Source organism: Rhinoderma darwinii, chromosome 5 (assembly GCF_050947455.1).
Source record: "Rhinoderma darwinii isolate aRhiDar2 chromosome 5, aRhiDar2.hap1, whole genome shotgun sequence".
Taxonomy (NCBI): Eukaryota; Metazoa; Chordata; class Amphibia; order Anura; family Rhinodermatidae; genus Rhinoderma; species Rhinoderma darwinii.
This window is the reverse complement of record NC_134691.1, coordinates 135,784,322-135,802,712: the sequence shown is the minus strand read 5'-3', so window position 1 is coordinate 135,802,712 and position 18,391 is coordinate 135,784,322. Positions and strand designations below refer to the sequence as shown.

At 41.2% G+C, this 18,391-nt stretch overlaps 1 protein-coding gene across 5 annotated transcripts in view; it reads left to right on the top strand.

Moving 5' to 3' along the window:
- Positions 1-18,391, top strand: part of SLC66A2 (solute carrier family 66 member 2) — a 111,657-nt gene that overhangs the window by 20,587 nt on the left and 72,679 nt on the right. For all 5 annotated transcript variants that reach the window (XR_012847651.1, XR_012847652.1, XM_075826531.1 and 2 more), the window contains exon 3: positions 2,230-2,363. Coding sequence is in view for 3 of the 5 variants with exons in the window: in XM_075826531.1 (XP_075682646.1) it covers positions 2,230-2,363 (134 nt within the window). In the remaining 2 variants the exon portion in view is untranslated. The remainder of the gene's footprint in view (positions 1-2,229; positions 2,364-18,391) is intronic.

Below are 18,391 nucleotides of genomic sequence, written 5' to 3'. Positions count from 1 at the left end.
ACAGGAGAAACAGGGTGATAGATTTTGTGGTGTGTTTCTTCATTCTCATGGTCGCTTTACAAAGAAATTGGTCTTCAAACTGATACTTTTATGAAAAAAAGTGAAAATTTTTTTTTTCACCTGCTATGTATTTAATTTAGCAAAAAACTGTGGGGTCAAAATACTTACTATACCCTTAGGTAAATACCTTAAGGGGTCTAGTTTTCTAAATGGGGTCATTTGTGGGGGTTTCCATCACTCTGAGACCTATGAGCCTCTGAAAACCTGGCTTGGTGCCGGAAAACAAAATGTACTTCAAAATTTATAAAATTATTATTCAATTTGTAAGTCCTCTAAATTGCTGAAAATTTATTTTATTTTTTCAAAAGTGCTGCCAAAATGGAGTAAAGCGATAGAAATATATATTTAATTAAAAAAATTGTACAGTATGTGTGTACATATGTGACATATTGCTGTTAAAAATAGGGGAAAATGGTAATTTTTACAAAATTTCTTCCATTTTTCTATTTTTTAATTAATTTCTGCAAATCGTATCAGTCTACTTTTACCACTAAAATAAAGTACAACATGTGACGAAAAAACAATGTCAGAATTACTTGGATATTCAAAACTTTCACAGAGTTATTCTCTGATAAAGTCAGACATACCAGATTTGACAAATCTGGCTTGGTCATTAAGGTACAAACATGCCCGGTCATTAAGGGGTTAAAAACTGTCGACGGGAAAATTAAAAAATTATGGCTTTTGGAAGACTGGGAAGAAAGAACGAAAATGAAAAAAATAAAAATTTTGCAGCGTCTAGGAGTTGAACTCCACAGTGTACAGTGATGTGGGGAAAACTAACTGTGTGCAGCAAACCAAGAGCATTGGATTATAGTCGTTGAGCTAAGTTCTTAGGGATGTCTTTTGACAAGCTGTAGGCTTGTTCCAGTAGAAACCAGAAGGGATCTTAAAGAGGCTCTGTCACCAGATTATGCAACCCCTATCTGCTATTGCAGCAGATAGGCACTGCAATGTAGATTACAGAAATGTTTTTATTTTTAAAAAACGAGCATTTTTGGCCAAGTTATGACCATTTTCGTATTTATGCAAATGAGGCTTTCAAAAGTACAACTGGGCGTGTTGAAAAGTAAAAGTACAAGTGGGCGTGTATTATGTGCGTACATCGGGGCGTGTTTACTACTTTTACTAGCTGGGCGTTCTGATGAGAAGTATCATCCACTTCTCTTCAGAACGCCCAGCTTCTGGCAGTGCAGATCTGTGACGTCACTCACAGGTCCTGCATCGTGTCGGCACCAGAGGCTACAGTTGATTCTGCATCAGCGTTTGCAGATAAGTAGCTACATCGACTTACCTGCAAACGCCGATGCTGCTGCAGAATCATCTGTAGCCTCTGGTGCCGATGTGTCCTCGCTCGTCTGACACGATGCAGGACCTGTGAGTGACGACACAGCGTGATCTCTGGAGAACACGGCTGTGTCTGCACTGCCAGAAGCTGGGCGTTGTGAAGAGAAGTGGATGATACTTCTATACACAATGCCCAGCTAGTGAAAGTAGTAAACACGCCCCGATGTACGCACATAATACACGCCCAGTTGTACTTTTACTTTTCAACACGCCCAGTTGTACTTTTGCAAGCCTCATTTGCATAAATACGAAAATGGTCATAACTTGGCCAAAAATGCTCGTTTTTTAAAAATAAAAACGTTACTGTAATCTACATTGCAGCGCCGATCTGCTGCAATAGCAGATAGGGGTTGCAAAATCTGGTGACAGAGCCTCTTTAATAAAGCGCTGTTGTATAAATCTAAAATGTATGAAAAAAGACGTCGGTGTAATTGTGAAAATTGGATGCTTAAAGCGCTATTCCCATTTTATACATTTATGGCGTATCCACAGGACATCTATTTTGAGAACGGGCGTCCCCCGTGGCTGCCGCATGCAGGTAGCAAATTAGTTGTAAAGTGGTTGGGATTACAGAAACAGCATATCTTGCTGTGCTATGCTGTTTCTGAAGCTTCCATTCGCTGCTTTAGAGGTTATGGAAATAATGTGGCTCAGCAAGCTCTGCTTTTTCCATAATCACAGTCAACTTACCACTGATTCGCCCCCTCACCAGGATATGCTGTACATTTCTAAGATGGCAATACTCCTTTGGACTATGTATGGTCTATGACAATCCATATTTCCTAAATGAATTTAAAAAAATTTGTTTTTGTTTTTTTTCAGGTTTGGGCGTCATTTTGAGTCCCCTCTCCTTTGGCAGAGTATCATTATGATTGTTACTATGCTACTGATGCTGAAACTGTGTACAGAAGTCAGAGTGGGAAATGATCTGAGCACGAAGCGTCGCTCGTTTTCAGGTTTGTGGTTGTGGAGTCCATGCACTTTCTGGGATTTTTTTTTTTTTTTTTACATCACCTGAAAAGAATATCCTGTTTATTGTCCTATAAAGAATATTGCTATCAATTTGATACTGCTGAAATGTACAAGTTTTAGGCTCATAATTATATATATATTTAGAAGTCCATAATAGTGATTGCATAAGCGAACTGTTCTCGTACATTTTTCTTTGTGTCTGATCTCTGAATATTCACCTTATTTTCATTGCCTGTTTAGTGTTTTAGGTGACAAAGAATATTTCTGCATATTTTTGTATGTTTTATTTCTTTCATCATTTTAGGTTCTAACTTAATTATTTGTTACGTTTTTATACATAAAAAACATGCATAGCATGTCATTCCATTTTCTACCGATAAGTGTAGCTGTATTAGTTAAATTTCTTAGATAAAACTAGATTCTTGACCTTAACCCCTTCCTATAATTTTTTTATTTTTCCATCTATATAGACATGAGGGCTTGTTTTTTGCAGGGCAAGTTGTAGTTTTTATGGCAGCATTTTTTTTTTACGGCATTCACCGAGCGTGTTAGACAACACTATATTGTGATAGTTCGGACTTTTACAGACGCGGCGATACCAGTTATGTTAATTTCCCAAACATTTTTTTACTTTGATTTAGGGAAAAATGTGAAAAGGGTGTTTTTTTTTTTGTTTGTTTTTTGAACTTTCAATGCTTTATTTTTTTTGGAACATAGCAAAAAAAAAAACTAACAGTTTTTTTATTTTTTATTAGTTCCCCTAGGAGACTTGAAACAGCGATCGTTGGATCGCTTGCATGATATACTGCAATACTATTGCAGTATATCGTGACTCTGACTTGTGCTGGAGGCAGAGCTTCAAAGAAGTACGAAGACAGCGGACCTGGGGGCCTTTGTTAGGCCCCCAGGCTGCCATAAGAACCGTTGTTACCAGCCGATCGTGCTGTGGGGGGAGCGCGATGGCTTGTTTAAGGGGACGCCTCCCTGATTCTATCACTTTTTTTTAATGCCGCGATTGACCGCGGCATTTAAGGTGTTAAACGGGCGTAATCAAATTGATCTTTGATTCTGCCCGTTAGTGAGGTGTCAGCTGTGTAACACAGCTGTCACCTACTGTGTATGGAGCAATCTCAGCCCGTAAGCTCGCTCCATACTTCCCCTTAACCCTTATCACGTACAGTTACGTGATATTGCGTTTAGGGGTTAAAGAGGAAATTTCTTTATTTCCCATTCCTCCCCTTATTCACCGCCTCTCCCCGATTTCCAGTAATGTAATTTTTTTAAATTTTGTAAATTTATTGCCTTATCCAGTGCTCCGCTATGGCCACCATTCTATTTGTAAATTACTATATAGTTTAGCCAATTCCGGGTATAGTCGGTACCCACTGAAATAGCTTTTTATTTGTATATTTTTTTTAAAGATAGTTGTAAAAACTTATTTGTGTGAGTTAGACTCTTTTTTTTGAGTTTTTTTTGTTTTTTGTTTTTTCTTTTTTTAGGGTAACATCTATGTTCAGTGTGGGCTCTTAAGGACACTGCCTTGTTTGGGCCTTAAAGCGGACCTGTCATTAGGTATTATAAGTAGAACTGGCTTAGTGACATGAATAGCGCTGTCTCCCCGATTTTCCAGCGCTGTTCGTCTTTTTTTTTTGTTTTATTATTTTCCTGGACCGCCACACATTCCAAAGATCTGTCCCACTATTGTGTTGGCTGCCTCTATTTTCTGGCGTTAGCTAACAGGTATTGAAATACCTTTTAAGCTGCCTTGCACTGATTGGTCACCATCCGAGGCAGTACACCTCTTAATAAATCAGGCACATCTCTGGCAGTCCATTTGCCAGAATGTCAAATCTACTCCAGCTATAAACTTGAGTAGATTTACACTATAACAACGTGTTTCTGGCGTAAATTCTTGTAAACTTATGGGCCGCGGGTTGTCCCGCTGCTTCTGCTAAGCTCTTCCCACTTTATGGGTAAGTGCCGTGAGTGGTGTAAATGCTGCAAAAGTCAGACTGTATTTTTTTGCGCATGTTGCGACTTCTCTACAGAAGACAACTGACGTCTAATGTTTATCAAATTCCCTCCTATTGTTTTTGTCATGCTGCTGATAAGGAATGGAGATGGCTTTTCCACTGGGTGTTCCCATTATTTGAGTACACTAATGAATCTAATAATGTGTTGCTTTTACCTTTTATCTCCAATATGACATGGTACTTTTGGGACACACAATAGTTTGTGGCACTGCATACTTTTTTATGGAATAAAATAATGCCGTGATAACATTTTGTGCTACAAACATTTTTTTGTCGCACAGAATACATCTTTGTGACACAATAAACTATGATTTAGTACCTTTTAGTGGCACAGAATGTATGTTGTGGCACAGTGCATTTCGAACAGAATAAACTATAGGATATAATACCCTATTTTTAGTGGCCCGGAATATTTTATAGAATAGATTAAACCATATGACCTATCATTTTGTGGCAAAGAATACTTTTTTTTATGTAACAAAATAAACTAAATGATAGAATACCTTTTTGTGTCACATAATGCATTTATAATACCTGTGGCATAGAATACATTAATAAACCATATAACATATCCTTTTGTGGCAAAGAATACGATTCTTGTTCGTTTCCCACGTTTGGGTCCCCCAATGTATATGCTGTTGCCACTAGGAGGCTTGACGCTATGAAATAGTGACTCCTCCTACAGGATATACCCTGCCCACAGACACTGTGCTATTAACCCCTTCCCGCTCCTGGAGTTATTCGGTCATGATGAGCGCATCGTTCGCTTCTACATTACCTAATAGTACATCTTGCAGTGAAAACAGCGCTGTTCTCGCCGGGCGCGTTCATGAGCTGTGACAACTGCTCCTTCAGCAGGGACCGATCAGTCCCCGCCGATTAACCCCTTAGAAGCTGCGTTCAATAGCGATCGCGGCTTCTTAGGGGTTAAATCACCATTGACGTCCCGCGGGCGCCGATGGTTGCTATGGCCTCTGGCTATGCCATCTACGGAAGCCTAGTAGGTCCTGGACCCACTATGCTTGCTGTCAGTGAGTATCTGACAGCTCTAATACACTGCACTATGCATGTAGTGCAGTGTATTAGAATTGCGATCAGGGCCTCCTGCACTCAAGTCCCCTAGTGAGACAAAAAGTAAAAAAAAGTTGTATAAAAAGAAAAAAATAAGTTTTAAAGTAATAAAAGTAAAAATCCCCCTTTTTCCCTTATCAGTCCTTTATTATTAAAATAATTAATTGACAAGGATCAGGCAGTGTAATAGCCGGGTTCACACCTGACCCCGTTGTCTCCTGAACATGCGTGCTGCTCCGCTTCATAATCGGTGCATGCGCAGTACACCGTTGATGTTTCACCGGTTTAATCGTCAGTTCCGTGCATGTGCGGTTTACATCAGACTACACTCTCTTCTGCTCTTCGATGCCAAGGTCCTTCTCTTCAGGGTGCCTGCTGTAATCGGCGCATGTGCAGTACTGCAGATTAGACTAGTGAAACGTCAAGGGTTTACTGCGTATTTGCCGATTTATGAAGCCAAGCCGCGTTTGCTTTCAGAAGACTACGGGGTCAGGCGTGAACTCTGCTATTACACTGCCTGGCCCCTGTGAATCAATGAAAAAAGGGAGGGATGGACTGGGGAAAGAAGACAGAGCATTTTGGAGCAATGTGAGGCCCTCGTTGCTCCAAAATGCTCATTTGCATATGTTGAATAAAGTGGTTTTCTCTGCAAAGGAGGCACCCATGTGACAAAGGACAATAATGTTACATTCATATGAGCCTACACTATATTACACTGTTGCTAGTTTGATAGGTACATTTCTTGTGACACTCCGTTTGCCCTCTACGGACTCTATGCTAAGAGTTAGATGCTTCTGCTGACCGCTTCAGAGTCTCTACCGAGAATTTTCTTCTTCTTTTCTTCTTTAATTCTTTTCATCGTGGAGAACAAGGGTGACAGGGTCTCCCTCTGTTCCCATTCGGCAAGTGCACAGTGCCATATGTTATTGCACTGTTGTCCAACCTGCCTATGAAGACAAGCGGGACAAGAGCATCAGCTCGTCTGTCATCCACCAGCCTAAGGAACACCTCTTAACGCCTCTGCCACCAGCATCCCCTTGGTAAAGGCAGTACCGCTGAGGGGGTGTTCCAGCTGGTCAGTACATCTGGGAGATTGGGTAGTGTTATTAATCCCGCTCCCGCCCCCAAACGAGGCAACCGCTTGTGCACAGTGCCGGTCCAGCTTATTCCCTGGGGCATTTCCTTTAGCCCTCTCCTTGATACTTTTTTACGACAGTGCTACTTTACTGTATGGCCGGTTCTCTTACGCCAACGGTGCCATTTTGGGCTTCACTGCACAGGTGGCGGGGCGGGACCTTCTCTATAGTATCCACCAATAGCGCTCTAACACACTTTTTTTTTTTTCGATCTCTCATGGGAAATCACGTGTCTCTCCTGATTGGCTGGTCTACTCATATGATCGCCAGCGGCCAATCGTGGCACTACGTGGCCTGGCCTTTAGCTTTCCCCTCTGCTCTCCTCCATTTGGACAGATGCTGCTGTGGATACAGGACCTCCTGGACAGAACTGCTGCTTCTTGCCTCAGGAGGACTTCTGACATCTTGGAAGCAGGTAAGATCAGCCTTTGTTTCTTCTATTCTCCTACTGGTGCCCTAGCCTACATGCACTGTGTTCATTTCCTAAGGGAACATTTTTTTCTTTTCTTACTGTGCTAGTTTTCAGTTAGTACACTTTTCTAGCAGCGCCAAGTGAAGCATCCATTTCTTCCTGAATAGGAGTACTCCTTGCTATGCAGTTGGATTAATTGTTCTTTCTTCCTTTTCACTACTTCAGTGTGAAGTTAAGTAACCCTCTCTACTACCATGTCTGACCCTAAAGGGGAACCCTCACGCCAGACCAACTTTGCCATTTTATTATGCATGCTTTAAGTGCAATACTAAATTTCCATGTGGTCAGTCTACTTCCTTATGTGTTGCATGCCAGCCTCCTAGTCAAATGCCTGTGGCCTCTGCACCTCTGCCACCCCCAGTGTTGCTCACCCCTGGTGATAACCTGGCACACATTACTTTCTGGGTGGCATGTCTACTGTCCGCCTGACTCTTGTTCTTCCCGTTCATGTCTTCCCCTAGTTGTGGACCCCGCAAGCAGACCAGAACTTGCCTCTTCTGTTTCACCTCCCCCATGTGGGCAAGGTGTTTCTGGTCCTGAAGCCAGGTCTGGTGCTTCCTCTCCTTCTAGAGAGGTTTTCTCTGACGATGATTCGTATTCAGTTAAGGGTTCTACCTATCTTCCCACCTAAGTGGAGGTGCTAATTAGAGCTGTCCGTGGCACACTCCATGATGGCGTCCATTGAGACAATTCCATTTGCGCAGTTCCACATGTCCCCTCTGCAGCAGGTAATCTCCCGGTGGGACTGATTCATGCAATCGCTGGATCTGAAGTTCATCCTACTCCTTTCGGTCCATAGTGGATCACGTCTCTGGCTCTTCCGCTGGGGCGCTCCCTCCCCCTGCTGAACTGACTGACTTATCCTCTCCATGGATGCAAGCCTCATAGGCTGGGGGGGCACATTTTGGAACCTCACGGCTCAAGGACTGTGGTCTCCACAGGAGTCGTCATTTCCCATAAATCTTCTGGAATTAAGAGCCATTTTTCTGTGTCTCCTGCATTGGACTCTGTCCAGGCACCCGGTGAGGGTTCTGACGGACAATGCTACAGCTATGGCTTTTCTAAATCACCAGGGTGGCACTCGCATCGCTGCAGTGATTGCCGAGTCTTCCAGGATCGTGGTCTGGGCAGAAGCTTGTGTTCCCGCTCCCACAGCTGTTCACATTCCCAGGGTCGACAAATGGGTCGGGGGCTTTCTCCGAAACTGTGGATCACGGAGAGTTGTCTCCATCAAGATGTCTTCAACCAAATTTATGTCAGGTGGGGTCGTCCAGACGTGGACTTGATGGTTTCCAGGCTTAATCGGCAGGTCCCCTGTTTCATCTCCTGTGCTCAAGATCCAAAGGCCTGCGCCGTGGACGCGCTTGGACTTCAGTCTCCTGTACATCTGGTAACCCCGGATTGGCTGTGCCGCTGTTGGTACGCGTACCTCGTGTCCCTGTTGACCGACATCCAGTGGCACTTACCTCTGTGCTCTCTTCCACCAGAATTTAAGGTTGCTACGTTTAATGGCGGGGTTGTTGAAACTGCTGTTCTGAGGGCTCATGGTTTTTCGTAGATCATTCTTCTCATTATGCTGAAGTCCTTCAGCTCGCATTTACCATCGTACATGGAAGGCTTACCTTGATTGGTGGGATGATGACAAACTACCCCCACTTGCGGTTTTCCTTGTCCAGCATTCTATAATTTTTATAGTAGGGTTTGGATCACAGTTTAGCTCACCAGTCCCTGAAGGGGCAGGTGTCTGCCCTTTCCGTCTTGTTTGGTCGCCTGTTAGCATCTAAAGCTAACGTTAAGGCTTTTTTGCAGGGGGTGACTCATCCGGTCCCCCCCCCCCCCATATCCTCCGTTTCCCTTGTGGGATCTGAAAGTCTTGGATATCTTACATCCGAGACTATTTGAACCCTTGAGAGAAGTCTCTCTTTGCTTTCTGTCCTGGAAGGTGGCTTTTCTTGGAGTTGGCTCTCTTGTCGTCCTCAGTTTCTGACCCTTCAACAGGACAAGGTGGTGCTCTGCGGAGTGACCTCCTTTTAGCCTAAAGTGGTTTCAGTCTTCCACATGAATGGGTATATTGTCTCGCTGTCTTTTTTGTCCTTCTTCTTTGTCATCTGAGGAAGCGTTCCCTCCACAATTTGGATGTCGTACGTGCTCTGCGGATCTACCTTTCTATTACTGCTTCTGGCAGTCGGACCCCCTCTTCATCCTCACAAGGTAGGGTTTGGCAGCCTCTAAGGCCACCATTACTCGGTGGATTCGAATGATTGTTCATCGCGTCCGAAGGAATGTTCCCTTTTTCTGGGTCACGGCCTATTCTACCAGAGTGGTTGGTGCTACCTGGGCTGTGCGCCATCAATTGTGCAAGGCGACCATGTGGTCTTCTCTGCACACCTTTGTCAAGTTCTGCTAGGTGCATACCTTCGCCTTGCAGACGCTTCTCTGACCATGTCCTTTGTTCTGTTCTGGCCCCTGGGTACTGCACTAGGACCTCCCACGGTCTGTGTCCCCCAATGTAACGAACAATAAAACAGGAGATTTTGAGTTCTCTCTGTAAAATCTTTTTCTTGTCCAGCTAAAGGAAGGGTGTCGCGAAATTTTTTTTTTTAATATTAATTTGCTTTTAGTGTTTTATTAAAATACATTTTATTTGTTTTACTTTTTTTTTTTTACTTTTTTTCTTCACTATGGGGGCTGCCTTTTTTTTTCATCTCTGTATGTGTCGATTAACGACAGAGATGGAATACGGCACATACATCCCCATAGAGAATGCGAAAGGGAGCCGTTCGCATTCACTATGATGTACGCCGTCTGTGTGGGAACGGCGCATGCGCCGCTCCCACACAGTCCAAATGGAAGGTCTTCGGCCGAGCGACATCCGGCGCCATTTTCTTGTGGACCGGAAGCCGCGGCCGGACAGTAAGATGACTACTTCCGGTCGCGGCTTGCGGACATGTGATTAGAAGCAAGCACTAGGAGCGGACGAACCAGAGGGAGCGGCGGCGGCTGGAGCAGGTAAGTTATGTTTGTGTATGTTCGTGTTTTAGTGTAAGCCTACTACACTGTGTATTCGCTCCAAAAATAGCGGCACACAGTGTAGGAGGTTTGAACATTCAATCCCCTCCTTTCTCCTGGCACTAGCAAGGATAAAGGAGGGGGGATTGTTTGAGCGAGTGTGTCTTCTCAAATTTTGCAGCATAAAGCAATGTGGTTGCTTTACCACATGCCAATGTTGTAATTTTGGGAATTGCTCCCTCTAGTGACCAGCACAGGGAAATGTTATAAATTAGAATCTAATTTATAATATTTCCTGACTTGTGAAAAAATAAAAAAAATTAGAACAATGTCTAATCATGTATATAATAACTGTTTAACTAAAAAAAAATAAAAAAATTTCTAGCAGCACATTCCCTTTAATTTGGGGACACAGCTCCCACCCAATTGTTTTCAAGATATTTTTTGGCATTATGGTTGTCAGTTTGAGGAATTTCATCCTGTAGTATTTGATATACTTTGCTTCTCCTACTGCTTGCGGACAAACTGAAGAGCTCAGTGTCTGTGGGCAGGGTATATCCTTCAGGAGTCACCACTTTTTTATTTCATTGTGTCAAACCTCCTTGTGGCAACAGCATATACCCACGGTTTGTGTTCCCCCAATGAACTGGACAAAAGTATTTTACGGTGAGGTCTCAAAAAAATTACGTTTTTGTGGCAAAGGATACATTTTGTGACAGAATACCTTTTTGCGGAACAGAATACCCTTTTTATAGAACATAATAAACTATATAAATCATTTTTGTGGCACAGAATACCTTTCTATGAAACAGTATAAGTTGTATGTCATAATACCCTTTTTGTGACACAGAATAAGCTATATAACATGATGCTTTTATGGCACAAATTATATTTTTATGTAACCGGAAAAACTATGATATAATACCATTTTGTGGCACAGAATATTTTATATAATAGATTAAACCATATGACATAGTATATTTTTGTGGCAAAGAATACCTTTTTATGTACCTAAATATATCATAATGCCTTTTTGTGTAACAGAATAAACCATATGATATACCTTTTTGTGGCACAGAATGCATTTTTATAGAACAGAATAAACTATATAATACCTTTTTGTAGCACAGATTAAGCTATATAACATGATACTTTTATTGCACAGGATATCTTTTTATGGAACAGAATAAACTATATGATATAATAATACCTTTTTGTGTCAATACATTTTGTGGCACAGAATATATTTTTATGAAACAAAATAAACAATACGACCTGATAACATTTTGTGCCACAAAATAAACAGAATACCTTATTATGGAACAAAAAAAATTATGTAACTTTAACATTTTGTGCTACAAAATGTTTTTGTGGCAGAGAATGTTTTTTTTTTTGCACAGAATATTTCATAGAATCAATTATACCATATGACAAAATGTTTTTGCGTCACCGAATGCATTTTGTGTCTCAAAATGCATTTTGTGGCACAAAATAATTTTTTATGAAACAGAATAAACAATATGATAATACCATTTTGTGGCACAGAATAAATTATGATTACTTTTGTGGCATAGAATGCATTTTTATGTAGCAAAATAAACGATATGATACACAGTTGGGTCACATTATTATGACCACCTCCTACTATCGATGTCGGCAGCGCGCGTAGCCCATGAAGGAGGTGATGTATCGTTGGCTGACTTAGTGGGTATATAAGCTGTGCAATAGGCTGTCTGATAAATCGCCCTTTTACCCATGGCAACAAAGAGTGATATGTGTTCAGAGGGATAGTTATTGGCTTTCGGGTGAAGGGTGGCAGTATTTCTCAAACAGCTCAGTTTGTGATCTGTTCGTGTGCTGCTGTGGTGAAAGTGTATTGTGAGAGGACAAATAGCACCATTGGGAATAACAGACGTGGAAACTGCGGAGCAGCGTGTTCCATTGATGTGAGAGGTGAACGTCGGATGCGAAGGTGCACGAGGGCCGATCGACATGCCACAGTGGAGCAGCTCACTGTGAAAATCAACCAGGGGGCTACCAGATGTGTCTAAAACAGCAATTCAGCTTACCATACTGCGTATGGGGGCTCCGAAGCAGATGGATGGTCACTTATCCTATGCTAACAAAGGTGCATCAGTAAAAAAAAGGCTTCAATTGGCTCGGCAGTATCAGAATTGGACCACAGATAATTGGCAAAGGGTTGCCTTCTACAATGAGTCACGTTTTTTGCTTCATCGAACAGATGGATGTTGGCATGTCAGGTGAGAAACATCACGGAACAAACACCCTGCAACCATTGCTGAAAGAACACAAATTGGTGGCGGCAGCATTATGATCTGGGGAATTTTTTCATGGCATTCTCCGGGCCCACTCATCCATGTGGAAGGCAAACGGAACAGATTTTGGTTTGAATCCATCGTTGCAGGCCATGTCCACCCGTACATGCTGTTTGTCTTCCCTGGGGCAGGTGGAATCTTCCAGCAGGACAAAGTGACGTGGCTAGAGATGTCTGACAGTGGTTGGAAAAGCACTACCAAGACTTCCAAGTACTTCCCTGGTCCCCTAATTCGCCAGACTTGAACCCAATTGAGCATCTGTCGGACAACCTCGATCATCTTGTTCGCTCTATGGATCCTTCTCCATGCACCGTGTCGCAATACATTTTATGGAACAGTTAAATTATATAATACAATGCACTTTCCTCTTTTGTGTCAGAGTGCATTTATGGAACAGAATAAACTATATGATTGATATAATACTTTTTTTTTTGTGTCACAATACATTTTGTCACGGAATGCATTTTTGTGGATCAGAAGAAACTATATAACATTGTTCCATAGAATACCTTTTTATGTAACGGAATAAACTATAGGATTCCATTTTGTGGCACCGAATGCATTTTTATGGAACAGAAAAAACAAACCTGATACTTTTATTGCACAGAATATTTTTTTATTTAACAAAAGCCAGCCGCTTCGTTAAAAGCAGAGCGTTCATACTAATATCCCCAGCATGGCTCAGTGCCTGAAGAAGGTCGTTAAGACCGAAACGTTGCACTTTGCCACTGGCACCTAAGATAAATAAGTATAAAAAATCTTTACTTCAATCGGTGTGTCGGATAATTCTTTCTTATCCAGAATTGTGTTGGGCCCCTATCCGTGCACCCCTCCCCCAGAGCTGGTGCTATCTGTACCAGCATACATAATTCCTATTTATGTCACAGAATGCATTTTTATGGAACAGAATAAGCTACTTGACCATGCCTTTTTGCGACACAGAATAAGCTATATAGCATAATGCTTTTTTTGGCACAAAATAATATCTTTTTTTGTAACCGAAAAAACGGATACTATTTTGTTGCACGCAATGCAGTTTGTCACAGAATACATTTTGTTTTAAAGAGTACATTTTGTGTCACTGAATACCTTTTTATGGAATAATAATAAGTTATGTGACATATTACCTCTTTGTGGTACATATAACTTTATAACATGATACCTTTATAGCACAGAATATTTTTCTTATAGAACAAAATAAACTGATAATACCTTTTTGGGGCACAGAATACATTTTTATGGAACAGAATAAACTGATGGAATTCCATATTTTTGTGTCAGCGCATTTTGTGTCGGAATAAATTTGATATAGTACTTTTTTGTGTCACAATACATTTTGTGCCACAGATTACCTTTTGTGACAAACTTACTTTGTGGTACAAAACACATTTTGTGTACTAGAACACCACTTCATGGCACAGAATAAACTAGGTTTTGCCACAAATTGGTACCTAGCGCCACAAAGTGGTATTCTTTGATATTAATTTGTTTTGCAAAATGGAATTCTGGGACATAAAAAGGATACTGTCGCAAAGGTTTCAAGTCACACAACCTAATTTATGTGCCACAAAATGTTGTTTCGGTGAGTTTTTTTTTTTTTCCATCAACCTCTTCCAATTATTCTAATTATGCCTGTGCATTATCAAAAGCATGTGACCTTTACCTTCCCTGTCTGTGAGCATGCCCTAACTGTTCCATTTTGTCTGTTAACAGAGTTTTTTGCAGACCGAAAAATCGTGATTTTGATCTGCCTGCACGTTTTTACCGACTTTTTTTGCCGCTTTCTCTGCCTTTCATTGATGTCAATGGGAGGTCAGAGACTGAACCGCGGGAAGAAAGAGCATGTCCCTTTTTTTTTTTCCCCGTAAGTGTTTTCTCCGCTTGTGGGAAAAACGCCTTGGTCTCCCATTGAATGGGAGGCTATTTCGGCAGTTTTTTGGCGCGGTTTCCGATGTGGTTTCCTCGTCAGACTGTGCCAAAAAACTTCTTGAGAACTGGCCCTTAATCTGTTTTTCTGGTTTGGAGATCATTTGAAGCAAATCTGTAATAAAGCTCCTGACTGAGAGTATACTACAAGGGAAGGCAGTTTTGAAGGTGGTCTTATAAAGCATTAAATATTTGAGTGTTGATGTGTCTGTGGATACAACCCAGTATTGCCAATAAAGTTGCACTGCTGGGAAAAAAAAATAAAGATTAAGTTGCGGAATATCACTAATAATGGCAGACAGAGTAGTGTTGGTTTAAAATTACATTACTTCTTAGACTACTCCTATATGTTAACTCCTACCCGCACGAGTCAGTAACTATACGTCGTCGCGGGAGATTACTTCCCGCACAAGGACGTATGGTTACGGAGTTGTTTCGCCGACAGTGTGCACCGGGAACCGGGAGGTCAGCTGTCGCCGACAGCTGACACTCCACTCTTGCCGGCCAGCGGTCCTTTGCCGGCGATCGGTTGCGGGATTTGCCGATAGTTAGCATGGCAAACGGAAGCCAAACAATGGCCTCCGTGTCTTCCATGGACGGAAGCCCATCAGGACCAACCTCCGGATTGTCATAATGAGCTTCCTGTCAGAGTGACAGGAAGTCACTGTCGTTCCTGATGCACACGGTCTGTGACAAGGTGTTCATCGGGAACCGAGAGGTCAGCTGAAACTCCAGTGTTGCCGATCAGCGGCTCATCGCCGCTGATTTTGGCAATTAACACGTTAAATGCGGCGCTCGATAACGATCGCCGCGTTTATGGGGTTTGTAGCACATCAGCAGCCCCCATGCAATTGTGGGGGTTGCTGATGCTTGTGATGGCATCCAGAGGCCAGACAACGGCTTCCGGGTCTGCCATGTACTGAAGCCTGTGAGAACAAGCCTCTGGCTGGTCCTCGTAGACTTACTGTCAGAGTGACTGTGACGTCACACTGACAGTTTGAATACATTACACTGCCTAAGTAGTGTAATGTATTCTAGCAGCGATCAGAGCTGCATGTTTTTCCTATAATAAGTCATTTATTATAGGAAAAAAATGAAATAGTTACCAAAATATGTGTACTTTTTTTTTTTTTTTCACTGCGTTTGTAACGACCCAAACTATGAAACTGTTATTTTTCCCGCACGGTGAACGCTGCAAACAAAATAAATGAAAAACTATGCCAGCATCGCTATTTTTTGGTCACCACCCCTCCAAAGATATAGAATAAAAAGTGATCAAAATGTCGCATTTACTCCAAAATAGTACCAATAAAAACTACAACCCGTCCCGCAAAAAACGACCTCCCACAGCTTTTTTGACTAAAAAAAAAAAAAAAGTTATGGCTCTCAGAATATGGTGTTTCCGAAAAGAAATAATTTTATAGAAACGTAATTTTATTATGCAAACTCTGCAAAAGATAAAACTATACACATATGGTATCGCCGTAATCGTACCGACCCGCAGAATAAAGTAAAACGGAATTTATTGCACACGCTGTAAGAAATAAAGAATTACATTTTTGGTCACCTTCGCTCTAAAAAAAAAAGATGCAATAAAAATTGATCAAGAGTTTGTATGTACCATAAATTGGTACCAATAAAAGCTACAGCTCGTCCCGCCTAAAATAAGCCCTCACACCGCTCAATCGACCAAAAAATAAAGTTCTGACTGTCAGAATGTGATGATACAAAACAATAAAAAAAATTTGAACAAATAGTCTTTTCTTTGTAAAAGTAGTAAAATATAAAAAAAAAACTATATAAATTTGGTATCCCCGTAATTGTATTGAGACGCAGAATAAAACTAAAGTTGTCGTTTGTACCGCACGGTGAAAGACTTAAAAACAAAACCCCAAAAACTATGGAGGAATCAGTTTTTTTCAATTTCAGCCAGCAAATTAGTTTTTTTCCCCAATTTCCCAGTACATTTTATGGTACTTTAGTTATGGCTCTTGGAATGCGGGGAGTGAAACTAAAATGAAAAAGCAAAAAAGGATCCGTCCTGAAAGGTTTTTTTTTTATTAGAAATTAATTATCCATGACCGCATGTGGGGTATTGCCGTACTCGGGAGAAATTGCTTTACAAATGTTGGGGTGCTTTTTTCTCTTATCACTTGTGAAAATTAAATTCAACATTTTAGTGGACAAAAATGTTGATATTCATTTTCACGGCCTAATTACACTAAATTCTACAAAAAAACCTGTGGGGTCAAAATGCTAACTATACCCTTAGAAAAATTCCTTGAGGGGTGTAGTTTCCAATATCGGGTCCCTTTTGGGGGGTTTCCACTGTTGTGGTCCCTCCAGGGCGTTGCAAACCCGACATGGCACTGAAAACCAATCAAGCAAAATCTGCGCTCCAAAATCCGAAAGGCGCTCCTTCCCTTCTGAGCACGGTTGCGAGTCCAAACAGCAGTTTATAACCACATATGGGGTATTGCCGTAATCGTGAGAAATTGCTTCACAAAAAAATTCTATGTTTCCGCAGAAAAAAAGATTATTTTCATCTTCACAGACTAATTCCACTAAAGTCAGCAAAAAAACTGTGGGGTCAAAATGCTAACTATACTCCTAGAAAATGCCTTGATGGGTGTAGTTTCCAAAATGGGGTCAATTTTGGGGGGTTTCGACTGTTTAGGCACCACAAGACAACTTCAAACCTGACATGGTGCCTAAAATATATTCCTAAAAAAAGGAGGCCCCAAAATCCACTAGGTGCTCCTTTACTTCTGAGGCCGGTGCTTCAGTCCATTATCACACTAGAGTCACATGTGGGATATTTCTAAAAACTGCAGAATCTGGGCAATAAATATTGAGTTGTGTTTCTCTGGTAAAATCTTCTGTGTTAAAGAAAAAAATGTATTACAAATGAATTTCCGCAAAAAAAAAACTTACTTGTAAATTTCACCTACTTTGTCTTTTATTCCTGTGAAACGCCTAAAGGGTTAAAATACTTTCTGAATGCGGTTTTGAATACTTTGAGGGGTGCCGTTTTCAAAATGGGGTGATTTATGGGGACTTTCTAATATATAAGGCCCTCAAAGCCACTTCTGATTTGAACTGGTCCCTGAAAAAATAGTCTTTTGAAACTTTCTTGAAAATATGAGAAATTGCTGCTAAAGTTCTAAGCCTTGTAACGTCCTAGAAAAATAAAAGGATGTGAAAAAAAACCGATGCAAACCTAAAGTAGACATATGGGGGATGTTATTAACTATTTTGTGTGGTATTACTATCTGTTTTACAAGTAGATACATTTAAATTTAGAAAATGCAAATTTTCGCTAAAATTTGACGTTTTTCACAAATATTGAATTTGACAATTTTTTCACTAACAAAGTACAATACGTCGCGAGAAAACAATCCTCAGAATCGCTTGAATAGGTTAAAGCATTCCAAAGTTATTACCACATAAAGTGACACGTCAGATTTGAAAAAATCATCTGTCCACGAGGCCAAAATTGGCTAGGTCATGAAGGGGTTGATTAAGTTTTTAACATTAATCTTACTGTAGTCCTCCTTGGGGACACAAACAGTGCGTGCTTCTCTTCTCGCTTGTTTAAAAGAAAATCTGTAACAAGTACCTTGTACCTGCTGATCTATTCCCGATCACAAAAAAAAACATCTAATAGATGCTCTTACAAGGGTCTGTCCTGGTGACAGATTCACTTTTAGCTTCTCCGCTCCAAGTTGCCAGCTCTCCCCAGCCTGTGCTGTCTAAATAGTATAGTATAGAACTTATGCTGCAGGAACCTCTCTTCAACCTCAACCTTACTTTGCTTTACACAGAAGCGCCTTCTTTCTCTGCTTCACTCCTTAATTAACTGTTTTGTTCCCAACTGCCTCCTAGTTCCCCCTGGTTCTAGGAAACAGACACTTCTGATATAACTGGCAAATGGTGGGAAAACCTTCTTGTTAACCAGGCTACTGTAAATGTATAAAGTGAACAGAGGTAAAAAAAACGTATAACGTCTATGGCCACGGCCAGTCGTTC